Source organism: Hetaerina americana, unplaced genomic scaffold, assembly GCF_022747635.1.
Source record: "Hetaerina americana unplaced genomic scaffold, ioHetAmer1.1.p SCAF_6, whole genome shotgun sequence".
Classification (NCBI taxonomy): domain Eukaryota; kingdom Metazoa; phylum Arthropoda; class Insecta; order Odonata; family Calopterygidae; genus Hetaerina; species Hetaerina americana.
Genome location: NW_027287205.1, coordinates 4,757,618 through 4,772,584, shown reverse-complemented (window position 1 = coordinate 4,772,584; position 14,967 = coordinate 4,757,618). Strand labels below are relative to the sequence as shown.

General features: G+C 42.0%; 1 protein-coding gene across 1 annotated transcript in view; it reads right to left on the bottom strand.

Moving 5' to 3' along the window:
• The window catches only part of nrm (neuromusculin), a 692,888-nt gene that overhangs the window by 94,289 nt on the left and 583,632 nt on the right, over window positions 1-14,967 (bottom strand). The window contains exons 6-7 of the mRNA XM_071593903.1: window positions 8,961-9,130; window positions 7,754-7,780 (exon numbers count right to left, since the gene is read on the bottom strand). Coding sequence (XP_071450004.1) covers window positions 7,754-7,780; window positions 8,961-9,130 — 197 coding nt within the window. The remainder of the gene's footprint in view (window positions 1-7,753; window positions 7,781-8,960; window positions 9,131-14,967) is intronic.

Sequence of the window (14,967 nt, the reverse complement as noted above, 5' to 3'; positions counted from 1 at the left end):
ACACGAGGGTCATCCGGAAAGTAGTACCCGTTCGTGCCGCATGAAGTGCTGACGACGCGAGTAGCCGCTGGACGAGGTCAGATAGCTTCAGTGGCTTGTCTGCCTTCTCTGAGCCAAGTTGCGTGACGCTAGCATTGCCTGTGTTGTTTCTGTGATTGTTTACAATGTTTAAAAAAAAATTGAGAACGCCGCCAGTTGTGAAGTGAGGGCAGTGATTAAATTCCTCAATGCAAGAAACGTTCGCCCATGTGATATTCATCGCCAATTAAAGGAGGTGTATGGAGACAATGTAATGGACGAGTCGTCTGTTCGGCGGTGGTGTCGCAACTTCAACATGGGGAGGGGGAACACACACGACGATGAGCGTTCGGAGAGACCGTCTGTCATTACAGACCAACTGGTGAGCTCAGTTGACGAATTCGTGAGGAACGATCGGCGCGTCACAATTGATGACATCTGTGAGCATTTTCCCAATGTTTCTCGAACAATTGTTCATGAAATTGTTAAACACCATCTGCATTATGCAAAAATTTGTGCAAGATGGGTCCCTCGCGTATCTCAATGAGCTGGCGGCGAAGGACTATGCAGCAGGAATACAGAAACTTGTCACACGTTATGACAAATGCCTTAATTTGCTTGGAGATTATGTTGAGAAGTAGTTTAAAGTATCCTCTTTCAAATAAAATTTTTTATGTTTGTTAATATTTACTTTTGTGTCTTTATTTCACGAACGGGTACTACTTTCCGGATGACCCTCGTGTGTGTGTGTGTGTGTGTGTGTGTATATATATATATATATATATATATATATATATATATATATATATATATATATATATATATATTTCATAAGTCCGTATTTATATTCTCGGGGAAAGAAAATATAACTGATGTTGTTCCAGATACCCCTGCCAATACACCCATTTATGCCGCGGTTTCCAGGGAGAGGAACTTGATGAAATCACGTTCTCATAATACGTATTCGGAGAGAAGACGAGTCAAGTCGCGAAGAGACGAGAGGGAGCGAGCCTCAAAGCGGGGAGGGAAGGTTTCAAGCCCGGCGTCGGGTGTTGGGGACCCGTCAGGGCGGGTTGGCGACCACGAGAGCAAGGGCCCACGGGGGGCGGGGACCGTAATGAGAGGGCACGGACTGGAAGGAAGGGGGTGGCGTCGGGGGAAGGGCTTGAAGAGGGTTACATCTCAAAACCCCGGCGCAAGGGGTGACAGGTACCGATTACACGCTCTTCCAACCCGCCCCGGGGATTATTTGTGCACTTAATTAAAGGCGAGATTATCCTCCCGCGTCGACCCTTGGCATGCCCTGTGGGGACGGGGAAGCCATTAAAGGGCCCCAAAGTCGCAACCCCCCCCCCCTGGTTCATATCGATACATATCAGGCGCGACGGGCGGCTGAGCGGGTGCCCGGAGACCAAGTTAAGTCCAAGTGCGCAGTTAACGCGCGCCACCCGGCTTCACGAAAACTCCCTTCGCTCGGAGCGAGTGAAATGCCATAGTAGCGGTCGTGCATGATTGGAGCAATAAGGAAAGCAGGAAAGAAGTCACGGAACCTATTGTGTGAACTCAGCCAAGGATAAGTATTCAGATTAACTCAGCCACGTGAACACTGATTCTTTCAACATCCCAATCTTTTGTTTTCAGCCATGAAGATAGTGTAAATAGCTGACGACTTAAATGCAATCAGAAAGTTATGACGCCGCACGCTCTATTTATCGAGATGAAATAAAAATTCAGCCAAGTTTGTATCAAAATCACATGACTATACGTATGTTAGATTTCAACAGTTTCAGTGTGTAACGTGCGCTTTTTAGCATTTGAAATATCGCCTAAAAATCTTAGATTCGATATTAAGTCGAAGTAATGAGTAAAAGATAAAACCATTAAATTTTCAATTGAATACGATGCAATAAAGTTAGTGTAAAATATTGAGACAATTGCACAAAGAATAAGAATGTTCAGAAAGATTAGTAATAAATTAATTATATCAATGAATTGTTTCAAAACTGCTACATTTAAAAACTTGAAGTGAGAATTTACCGTTTGACTCCCCCTTAGAGCTGGTACAAGAATTTTTTTAAGGAGTGAATTTTTTTAAATCAAAGGTGCAAAAAACTCTTTCCGGAAAAGTTTTGATCCTTACCTCATAACTTCGTAATCGGGTACTTTCATGGTAGCGAAATGCAAACAGTTTTTCGCCTTATACTGGAACGTATTATGGGAATAGTTAATTCACTGAACCTATTAAAACGGCAACTGAGAGAGGCAACTAATGTATTCACAAGCAATCTACGCTGCGCGTGGATACATTATTTGCCCCTCACCGATCATGCATTGATTGACTTTTAGCTCCCTCCAGCGTTTCCGTCAGTTCCTTCGAGCACATAAGATCATTTGAGTAACAACTAAATTAATCCAAGGAAATTTTATTCAGTGCGTACACTCACGTAGACTACTTTGTATAATACGTGCACCCATTGTCGCGTGATTTGCACCCAAGTGCTAATAATGGATGTAAAAATTCCCCTCTCATAATTCCAGTGATACGATCACATGCTTCATCAGTTGAATTTTATAAGAACATTTTAGCGAATGAAATTTTCTGGCATACCAAAAAATTGGAAGCTATCTTCTCCCCACAGACTTGGAAAGAAAAGACAGTTAAAACAATTAGCCGGTTGGTTGAAGGATAAAATCTTAATATCCCAGACTGAATTCAATCTAACCGCGGAATCCTCGGCCTCCCGCAAATGCCTTTCACCGGATATCAATCGGCACCGCTGACACTCAGCAATAACCTCGCACTAGTGAAACTTTGGGGCACGTGTGAACATTAAATTTTTGAATCTATACGGAGCAGAAAGGAGACCTTTGTTTTAAAATGGTGAAATTATGATTCTTGGGAAGAAGATTCCCAATCGAAACAAGTGATTTTGCACGAGTTCCTCGGACTGAACCTCAAATGTCGTGTCAGATGTTTAAAGTATTGCAACATCATGAAAATGTTGAAAGACATCGAATATCATTCACAGAATCATGTAATGCTGATTTTGAAATGGATCGAAAAACAAAATGAGAGACCTCCACTTCTGCATCAGAAAGATTCTTCACGATAAGCCAATCCCTGATAAGAGAAGGATAACATTCCCAATCAGTTTTTCGTGACGTTTTCACGGACGACAGACTGCCCTGCTCACCCTATTTCAATTTCATTCGCATCGCCAGAGATGCATCCGCACATTGAAAAGATACGCTAGTTCCGGGGTTGGGAGTGTTTTCGCAAGCAAAGACCCAAGTCGAGTCACGGTCGGTGATTCTCAATTGGCGCGGCGGTGATTGACCACCCATCCCTCCTCCCCCTCCCCCCCCCCCCAACCAATTGGTGCCCACGAGGGACTCTGGGAGAGGTGGGGGGACGGGAAGTGACGCGATCGATTGAGAGCGACAAAGGCAAAGGGGACGGAATAAAAATACGGAAGGCAAAAGGTATCGTAGCACGGGGGGGAGTTGATGAGGAGGAGGAGTGGGGGCAGCTATGCGCCACGGGGAGCGTCAATTACAACCAAAGGGTTTGCACAACCACGCGCGGCTACGCTCATGTTTACGTTCCATTACTCATACTTCTAGGGCTTACATCGCACGAAGAGGACAATATTGTCAAGAGAAGTAATAAAATCTTTCCGCAGAATAACAATACTGTGTAGGAGGAAGTGAATAATGAGAAAATAATAACGAAATATTGTCGCGAGGTTGCATTAACTAGTGCCGAATGTTTATCATTAATTCCGAATTGCCCAGCAGTGTGGGCATAGGCGGACGAAATAGATATTCAGTTTAATTCTCGATTTACAACGAAATTCTCCCGTTCCGATTATGCATCGCAGTCCATAGCAATGCAAGGTTATTCAAGAGATTGCATTACGGTTTTCAAACGTCCGTCCCAACCAACATGTAAGTAGCAGAGTACTGAGAAGAAGGCGACGAATATGCAACATCAAGGATACTTTCCTACTGTTAACGCTCAAGTGACCGCATGTGAAGTCCCGAGCGATATACACATCACTCTACCCCGCCTCCAATGATAAGGGGACGGGGGAAGACGAATTGTTCGAGGTAATTCCGCGAGCCATCGTTATCTTGCTGCGGAGGCAACAACAGACGGCGAATCGCCAAAGGTCTCTCATTTTGATTAATTCGAGTGGGGCCACGCCTCGAGAAGCTGCGAGAAATGCCTCCGCGGAGAGATTATTAACATCCTTACTAATTGAAACCATTTATACCTATTAACCCACTATTAGTCAATAGACTACTTTCAAGGTAGATAATAAAACGTCAGTGTCACCGTGGGTGAGACCAGATCAAAGGTAGTCCACGCAGCGTCTGTTCCTCAGTGAGGCGGCTGCTTTGGCTTTAAGTTAAATCTTAATCGGGAAGTAAGAAAGAAAGATGTATGCTAGCAGTTAGAGATTAGGCGGGTAAGGTAATAGTTGACGCAGGAAAGATCGAAGAGAGATGGAAGGAGTATGGTAACTGGTATAGTAAAGAACTTCGACCAACAAAGTTAGACATTGAAAAAGAATATGACGTAGCGTATATGGCTATATGGGCTGATCCGTAGTATTTATGAGGAAGGAATCTGGCCGGAAGACTTTGTGAGATCAGTGTTAGTTCCTATTCCGAAAAAGGTAAAGGCTACAACATGTGAGGACTACAGGACGATAAGTTTGATATCCCACGCAGCTAAAGTTGTTCTCAGGATCATAAACAAAAGGATAGAGAGTAGGGCAAATGATTACTTAGGGGATGATCAGTTTGGGTTTAGGAAGGGGAGAGGTACGCGTGATGCCATCGCAGTAATGAGATTATTAATCGAGAGGAATATAGAACACAACCAGGAGGTATTTGCATGTTTCGTAGATTTCGAAAAAGCGTTTGATAGAGTGAATTGGGAAAAACTAATGAGTATTCTGCAGAAAATAGGAATAGATTGGAGGGAAAGGAGGCTAATCCGCAACCTGTACATGTTTCAGACTGCTCAGGTGCGAGTGGGAAACGGGCAGTCCGGTAGGGCAGTGTAAGGAAGAGGTGTAAGGCAGGGTTGCCCATTGTCACCGTTGCTGCACAACTTGTATGCAGAGGAAATGACCAAAGAGGCATGGGAAGAACTTGATGTAGGAATGAAAGTGGGCGGGGAATTCGTAAAATCAGTTAGGTTTGCAGATGACCAAGCTTCAGTTTGTCAGTCAGCCAAGGGGCTGCAAGCATTGCTTGGTTAGTTGGAAATTCAGTGCGACAGGTATGGGATGAGAATCAATATTAATAAAACAAAGGTTATGCAATTTTCTAGAAAGAAAAAGGCTAAGTTAAACATTTAAATAGGAGGGCAAAAACTAGAGCACCGAGGTCTCGCAAATTATTCGTACTCCTACATACATTATTCGCTTGGATCATGCATATAAAATTCGGGAAATAGATGCCAGAACTAGCCGACTCAAGGACTCCTTCTTCCCACGGAAAATACGGGATAGCAACTGTAGGGTTATAGATAGCAAAAATTCCACTTGCCACCCTCTGCGTCTAAAAAATAATTAGTTGTATTTAAATGCATGCTCTTCCACTAACCTTATGTGTTTTGCTATAATAACCCATTCTTTCCGAATGACCTCATTCGTGTTCTGTTCATCTGTTTTTAAGTTTCCCTTTCAATCCCTCGTCCCTCTCTGCGGGGGCAAATTCCTGCTACCTGCAACGTTGGGTCGCATTCCCTGCCTTTTAGAGACTCTTTGGGGGTAGTGTTTCGTGGTGCATTTTCATGTGGTAGTGATGTTTCAATTTCTTGCTTGTTGTGTCCTGGCTTCCGTGTTGTAGGATGGCTTTCGTGCTGCATCACGGGGTGCAGTGTTTTATTTGTTTTGCGGTATATGTGTTTGCATGAGTATTGGATGAAGGGATATTTGCATGAGTGTGTGCGCTGCTGTGGGTGTAATTTTCTTTGTTTTTTTTTTGCATTTGGTATTTTTCCTTTTTACGGTTGGTGACCTAACACCCCCCGCCACACGCCCTTGCGGCGGCTTGCGGGGTATTATGTAGATGTAGATGTAGAGCAGTTAGAACAGTTTACGTATCTCGGTAGTGTTTTGGACCTACACGGTCAAAGTAGTAGGGACGTAAGGAGAAGAATTGCGCAAGACAAAGAGGCTTTCACAAGGAGGAGGGAGTTGATGACGGGGACGTTGAGTAAGGATGTTAAGAAAAGACTCGTGAAAACTTTGATATGGAGCGTAGCTATGTACGGCGCGGAAACGTGGCCATTGAAGCAGGATGATAGACGTAGACTGGAGGCTTTTGAAATGTGGGTGTGGAGAAGAATGGAGAAGGTGAAATGGACAGAAAAGAAATTTAATGAGGAAGTACATGGTATGGTGGGCGAAGAGAGGGGTTTGTAGGGAGCAATCCAATAGAGGCAGGAAAAGTGGCTGAATGGGGTATTGACCGGCAGCGGGATGTTGAAGACTGTAATTGAGGGGAGAATGTTGGGCAAACGAGGAAAGGGAAGGAACAGGATAGGGATGTTGGACGGGATGAAGGGAGGAAGAAAGTACATAGAGCTGAAGAGAGACCTGATGTAGAGTAGGATGTTGTGTTTTGCTAGGGGTCACAAATTATTTAATTCGTAATTATGTCCATCCAAAAACCTATGTTAAACGGTAGATTACCAAATAATAATAATAATAATAATAATAATATTAGTGTATGAATCCGTTCAAAGTAACTGTTGCGGCATCTCCCGCAGTTTCTTTGGAAGTATATACATGTTGGAAATTGCGCTATTCGACATTTAAACGTGCTTGATAAAATCATCTCTCTTCAGGACGACATTTCCAACAAGGATCTGGAGATTCGTCGAAATTCACTGACGGAGCAATCGAATGCTACCCCTTAGTGATCATTGTACGGTTGGAGACAGGAAATGGGATAAAGCGATAGGCGCGCGGTCGTATGGCGGGAAAGGGACTGAATGATGGCCGATGAACACTGTAGGGCATTCCCTAGAGAACTGTAGGGCACTATGAAGCTACTCCTGTATTGCATTTTCGCATGGGCGAAATTGATTCTTCAAAAACAATGTTCAACTTTGTACTAAATCTCATCTAAAACTCACAGAACTAGTTCAAACAATCGAAAACGTTGCGAGTTACACAGACAAGGAATCGTTAGAGTTATATTATGAACATGCGAAGTCATGCATAAATATATAAAAGAAATCCATGAAAAAGAGAGTTTCAGTCGCAGTAATGAGAAATAATTAGGATTAAATCGCAAATAATCGTTAAAACATTTCATTACAAAACGATTATCGTAAACCTCCATTGAAATTTAATACATTTTGCAATCTCAGATGAAATATTGAGATGAATATTAACATTGATATGCGTTGATAATATGAAAAAAATATCTTGGCCATGCAATTCAGTTGGCCATTCCGAGGAGACGGAATCGCGAAGCACAGATTTGCAGCAGCGCATGCAGACAAAGAGATGCTCATGCAAGTGAAGGAAGCGAACGGACGTTGAAAAGCGCGCGCGACATTGCCAGTCGGCCGATCGGCAATCCAAGCCAACACTCGAACGACGGCGTCGCGAGAACCAGAACTTGAGGACAGGACACGCCAAAACCGCACAAAAGCAGGGAAAAGCCACACGAAAAAATTAAAGCGTCACTCCAAGTCGATACTCACAGATTTCTGCACTTTGGTCTCCGGCGGCTGAAACGGAGAGATAACAAATTAGACATGTGGTAATGAAATTTCCAGCAGAGCCGTGCTCAATCACTTAAGCTCCGGGTGCTCAAACCAATGGGCGCTACTGGAATAAGAACCGCGCGTCACGGGCGGGGCAAAATGTTGGTTCAATAATGATAAAAGAGCCCCACTTTCTGTGGCCAAATGATCGGCAGTATAGCCACTTTATTCGGCAAATAAGTTTCACTAAAAGTGAAAGGAGCTTTCGCAGTACCACCTCAATGTATTCGCAACTTGGAAAAAGCGTCTTCATTTTGCATATATGGTCCTTTATGAAAGCAATTTGCATGCTTTTATTTTTCCACGACTATCCATCGCAGCGCGGTAAAATGATGGGGAAATGTGGTGGGGGGGTCTGCCCTTCCAAAGCAGCCGGTTGCCAAGTTGCTCCGAGAAGTCTGCGCGGAAAGACGTACCTCCGCGTGAAGTATGTTTTTCGACTTTGTGGCACGGCGGCGTGGCCATGCCAATGACACCATGACGATGCCGCCAGTCACATGTCCTTCATCGTTATCAACTCCCTGGCCCGGTGGTCCCCCGGCCCCCTTACAGTCCCGACTTGGCTCCGCGCGACTTTTATTTCCCCGAATAAAGAGAGAGAGAGTTAAAAGGAAAGCATTGGGAGACGTGGAAAACATCCAAAAGCATGTTACTCAACGTTCCTGGGAGAGACATTCCTGTAGAGAGGAGTTTCAGGTTGCCTTCTTTGGCGTGGTAGACGCGTCTCCGCAAGTGTATTATTGATGCAGGGGGGGGGGAGAGTATTTTGAAGAATTTTAAGCATTTGTACTAGTAGATAAATCAATAAATCTATTTTTCCCAGAAAATGCACATTAATGTTTTCGTGGACCATGAAGCTCTGTGTAAAAAATTGCTGGCCACTCCATTTCCAACAAAGAGAAGAGTTTATATATATATTAGAAGGTAGCATAAAGGATATGTTTTCGCATCAAAAGTCGTCGCAACTGACATTCTACTCTATCAATAAAAAACAGATCGAAAAAGAGAGACCTATCTATCTTTTCAAGGCAACGTATTCATTTTGCGGACTATTATCACAATGGCCTCCAAGTGGCTCACAAAGGGCGTCGCACACATGACGATGACGAGGGAGGGAGGGAAGTGTGAGGAGGGGCGCACTCACCTGCACGGCGGAGTCGGAGAGGACTTTGTCCGAAGGTATAGGCTCCGTTCCATTGTACCACGTGACATTCGCAGCAGGCCTCGCCCCGGAAACGTGGCATCGGAGCGTCACTTCCGTTCCTTGAACCACGTGGTGCTCCACACCTCCCAGCTCAAGCTTACGTGGACGAACTAGAGGAGGAAAGGAGACGAGAGACATCATTAACTTGCCATTCAGGATAAGCGTCCATTTCATAAGAGTACATTTCTCAAACAGAAATCTTATTGCAAAAAGTGTCTAGAATTATATTTGAATAAATACGTTATGATAAATTTCTGTAGGAAAAGTACTTCAACAGAAATCGCACTATGCATTGAACCGACATTACACACGTGGAATCGGTGAAATACTTGGGTGTCATGCGAAATACGGATATGTCCTGGGGAAAACACATTCGTGAAATTTGCGGAATAGTTAATGAAGAGCTAGGATTCATGATAATAATACTTGATAATTGTAATGAAAGTCAAAGAGCTTTGTTCCTTCACGTTAGCTAGGCCCCAACTTGAACATGCTGCGAGTGTGTGGGATCCTCATGAAATAGACTTAATTCAGGAACTAGATCAAGTGCAACGAAGAGCAGCTAGGTTTGTGAAAAGTTTGTTATGAACAAGTTAGCAGTGTCACGACACTATTGGAAGAATTAGGATGGGAGCCACTAGTTGACCGTAGGCTTAAATGCAGGTTAAATTAAATGCGTAAATTTGAGGCAGGTTACTTGTCTGAGGATTTTAAGGACATACTATATTACAGGCCCCCACTTACTTACAGGTAGATCAGATCACTAACGTAAAATCAGGGAGATTTATTGTGGAAAAGAGAGATTTCAAATGTCGTTTTTTCCTCGAACCATTAGATATAATAATAGGCATGACAGGAATCACGTAATTAGATTTGGTAGGATAATAGAAATTGAACTCTATTGCCTCGTAAATTAATAAAATAGAATTAAAAAATCTCCTTTAGCCGTAATGCGTGCTTATTACGGCTATGGGAGTTTTTATTTTATTTTATTAAGAATTGGTAGTATATCTCTTCGTCGATATCTTACATATTTCTTCCTCCACGTTTATTCTTGTATGCTACCATTTTTATTTAATGGACGCATCTTTTTAATAGTTCTACGGCATGATTTCAATGTACGTATCCTGTTATTGAATATTGTATTACATGTAAGTACTTTATTTCGTAATATTAAGATTTTTCGAGTGCATGAACAAAGGAATACTTGTGTAGAGGTGACATGATTTGGTTTTGCATGTGGTTTTATTCTAGATTACGGGTGGTGACCTAACAACCCCCGCCACACGCCCTTGCGGCGCTTTGCGGGGATTGTGTACATGTAGATGTCTGTGAAAGTTCTTTCTATGCCAGCATTCATGGTTGGCCTTAGTGGTAAGTATTTAATAGAGAGGAAAGGTATAGGAACAAGCTCTGTAAGTAGATAAGTGTATAAAGACAAAGCAAAGAGGAAAAATTGGACAGTTCAAAGAAGATTGAAAACGAGTACGGATGATTCAACAACAAAGTGAAGAAAATAAAAAGAGACCGTCAGGCGGATCAGGAAGTTGTTTCTCGATGGACGGGATATGAGAATGACTGACGAACAGAAACACATTCTGAGCCACCGAAGACGGTATTGTGTGAAGAACCGTCGAGATGGTGGAATGTCTCGAGAATGGGAATGAGGGAGTGGATAGAATTTCGGGAAAGAACGCGAAGACGGCATTAGCGCGGGACGGTAATAGTGCAGAGTGCAAATAGGCAAAAAAGCCGTCTGAGGGACGTAGTGCCCTGAGTCTATTGAGGCGCTTTTTGCTCTACAGGTATCCAATGAAGTGACATCCATTCCCGCCGAAGTTCTCCGTAAATACAGACCTGCTCCACCAACCGAAGGCCACGGGATATTCGACAACCATCGTAGGCAAGCAACCGTTGCGCAGGTTACCCTATTCACCTGTCCATCTTCAATCCATCCCTCCCCCTCTCTCATTATCCCTCTTCAGTACTTTGTACACAGTTCGGCATCGGTCAAAATATGACATCCGATTACGAGAATTCTCTCCTGGGGTTCGAACCAAGTCTACTCCGTGCGGGAACAGCCAACAGCGCGCCAAATCAATGCACGGGTTGAACTGATTGATTTTCTTAGATAAACGTTTTCGAAGAAGTCGTTTATCTTACCTACGCTGACTGGATCGTTTTAGGTTTCACTACACTTTTATTTGAAAATATACATTCCTGAATTCCACTCACAATAAGTGAACACAAGAACTGTTGTAACATAAGGTTCGACAGAATTGATTTAATTCATATTTAAGAAATACATCGTTCAATTCGATGGTTCCAGGCTCATCTTTGTGGGAGTTCATGTCCATTAAATGAAGAACACAATGTATTTTTCAACTGTTCTTTTTGAAAATAAAGAACAGTTGAAAAATAAATTGTGTTCTTCATTTAATGAATACATTGTTGTTGGAAACTGAATCAAAGTAACTCTGCGGCACATGCGATGGCATTGCTTTTATTTAAACCAATGGATTTGTACTGTAAGGTACCTACATCTATCACGCTCTTCACTGGGACCATTGAAATCAGTGTACATAATGAAGCTTTCAAAAAATAATTTATAGAGAGTTTGCCTTACCAACTATCACGTAGATTTGACCTAAAGCAAAAGTTAAGCTTTCAAAATTTTGACCCAACCACAAGACGATTTGATTCCCAGATATGACGTTCAGTGTGGCTAATTCGTCTATTTGTAAAGTAAAAAGACATTCTCATATTTATTCGCAGTAGAAATACAATTTAAGAAACTTAATCGATGACCATCTGACCATCACAAATACATCAACGATGTGTTCATCCAAATGAAGCTTTATCTATTCAATACTCTTAGAATAACAATCTAAAACAAAAATAAATAAACTATGGCTTTAGCATTCAGGATACGAGTATGTTCACATGCGCCTCTCGCCTGTTAATCATCTGATGACTAATTGCATAGAACGAAAGAAATTAAAAATTTTCCCGGTAGATATTATCCATTATAATACGTATAAATCATAAAATGATAATTCTGTAATTACATTGATTCGTCTAAAATAAAATTCACTTGGTGGATAATATGGTCAAATCGCGCTACCTCCACTGGTGTCCACTATGCAGCAAGGGAGAACTAATCATGAGTGAGCTTCAAAACGCGCGCAAAAAAGAAATGGCTGAACGATGCAAGCCTGCGTAAAAGGGATCCTTTGTCATGTATTTGCAATTATAAAAAATAAGGCATATGTACGACGCGAATAAAAGGCTTTCTCTAATGGAGAATCTGAAGACGCTCTTTCGTTTACATTTTTTTGTCGTCTTCCTTGGACATTTTCAGAGTCGCGTATCTCGCACGCCCATCTGAGATTATTACGCTGCTGGGAGATTCTTTTATTTTTTTTCAAAAAAATATAGAGGGCGGGTGGAGGCAGACAAAGAGCAGCGATACAAGCAGTCGCAGATTTCAGCAAAAAAAAATATATATTAGAGCCCGCCATGTTGGGATCGGAGGGAGTTTTTGCCCAGCGTCCCTCAACACTTGGTTTAAATTGATTTCAGCGCCTCTGCCATTTAGGGACTGAGGCTTCCTCTAGCGTCAACTCCGTTAAAAGCTGCAATTGTGTTCCTCAAAGAACGAAATAAGACGAAAAAACAAAAGGCGTACGTTATAAGGAGCGCCTTATAAAAGGGGACAGAAATTCGTTAAAGGATCCGATGGAAGCGGGTGACTTGATCCCACAATGGAGCCACCGTCGATGCAGTAAAAATACCGATACCACTTATATCGATATCATCAATTTACCATGATTATTAATTGCTTGCATCAGGGTTAAAACATCGTTGAAAAGATAGTTGCTCATTTCAACCAAGTACTCTTGAAATGTTTTCACCAGTAAGCATCATGTCACGCGTTATTTCGGTGAACTATAATAATTAAACCAAAAAAATGAAGTATGTGAGAAGGGAAAAATACGCACTCATGTATGAATCAAATTGTGATGCAAAAAGCTAATTCGTGATGAATAAAATGAAAATTTTGTGATAGCTGCTAAAAACATTTTCACATTTGTGAGATTTGTTAGCAACGAGTTTTTCGATATCCGGAATAAAAGTGAGCCCACACATTTAAAATACGATCGCATTAAATGTTTGAAACTACATGTGTGTAGCCATCTTTGGGAACTGGCGTCAATCTATTTACAACTAGAATCCATATTTCTTATAAAATTTAATAATTATAAAAATACATTTAGCCGAAGAGTTATTACTCATAGTGAAGTTAATACATTATTCTTCCTCTGACATAAATATTATTCTACCTAAAATGAGACCAATTATCTTCACAAGTGTGCAAGTTAAATCGTTGGGTTAACTTAGGACTGAATATTGACATCAACAGTGATTTCATAATCTTCACCTACCAAAGGCGGCGCTCCCTTGTCGCTGAAGCCATTGATTTCTCTCCATCGCCGCTCTTTTCAGTTCACAGTCAGTTGTTACTCTCCCAACACTTTTTATATTATCTATAAATTTCTTTCTTGGCCTTCCTCTTCCTTTTTTTCCTATTATCCCCCTCCATTACATTGTCTTCAACAGTGTTTTCAACAAATGCTCCCATAATATACCAGAGAACCTTCCGAAAACATTTCTACAGCCAATGCATGCAATCGACTTTTCCACCCGCGGAATAGAGTTACTCATTAAAAACATCGACCCCAACAAATCTCCGGGACCTGATGAGATACCGGTTCGCATTCATAAAGAACTGTCGTCTGAAATTGCTTCTTATCTTAATATAATATTTAAGAAATTATTAGCAGAAGAAAGCGTGCCAAGCGGCTGGAAGATAGCTTCTGTGACCCCCATATTTAAAAATGGAGACCGGGAGGACCCCAGTAATTATAGGCCAATAACTCTCACCTCCATCTCCTGTAAGATTCTTGAGCACATCATTGTTCGTTCAATAATGAGGTACCTCGATAGCCAAGATTTATTGATTAATAACCGACACGGGTTCCGGAAAGGTAGATCCTGCGAAACATACATGAGTACATCATTATTAGTTCCATAATAAGACGCAGTGCGAGGATATGGAAAGTTTGCAGAGGAAGGGTGAAATCGGTGCGCTGTACAGCAAAGTTAAATCTTTATTGGGAATTAAGAAAGGGAGATCTATGCTAACAGTTAGAGATAAGGCGGGTAAGGTAATAGTTGACGCAGGAAAGATTCAAGAGAGATGGAAGGAATATATAGAAGAACTGTATAGTAAAAAGTTTAGACCAACAAAGTTAGACATAGAAAAGGAACATGACGTAGATGAAGATAGCTAAGGTCCAGGCATCCTAGACAATGAGATAGAAAGGGAATTAAGAGAGATGAAACTAAATAAGGCCGTGGGGATGGATAACATTCCCGCGGAACTTTTAAAATGCTTAGGAAAATGTGGGAGGAAGAGGCTAAATGGGCTGAGCCGTAGTATTTAGGAGGAAGGAATCTGGCCGGAAGACTTTGTGAGATCAGTTTTAGTTCCTATTCCGAAAAAGGTAAAGGCTACAACATGTGAGGACTACAGAACAATAAGTTTGATATCCCACGCAGCTAAAGTTGTTCTCAGGATCGTAAACAAAAGGATAGAGAGTGGGGCAAATGATTACTTAGGGGATGATCAGTTTGGGTTTAGGAAGAGGAGAGGTACGCGTAATGCCATTGCAGTAATGAGACTATTAATCGAGAGGAATATAGAACACAACCACGAGGTATTAGCATGTTTCGTAGATTTCGAAAAAGCGTTTGATAGAGTGAATTGGGAAAAACTAATGAGTATTCTGCAGAAAATAGGAATAGATTGCAGGGAAAGGAGGCTAATCCGCAACCTGTACATGTCTCAGACTGCTCAGGTGCGAGTGGGGAACGGGCAGTCCGG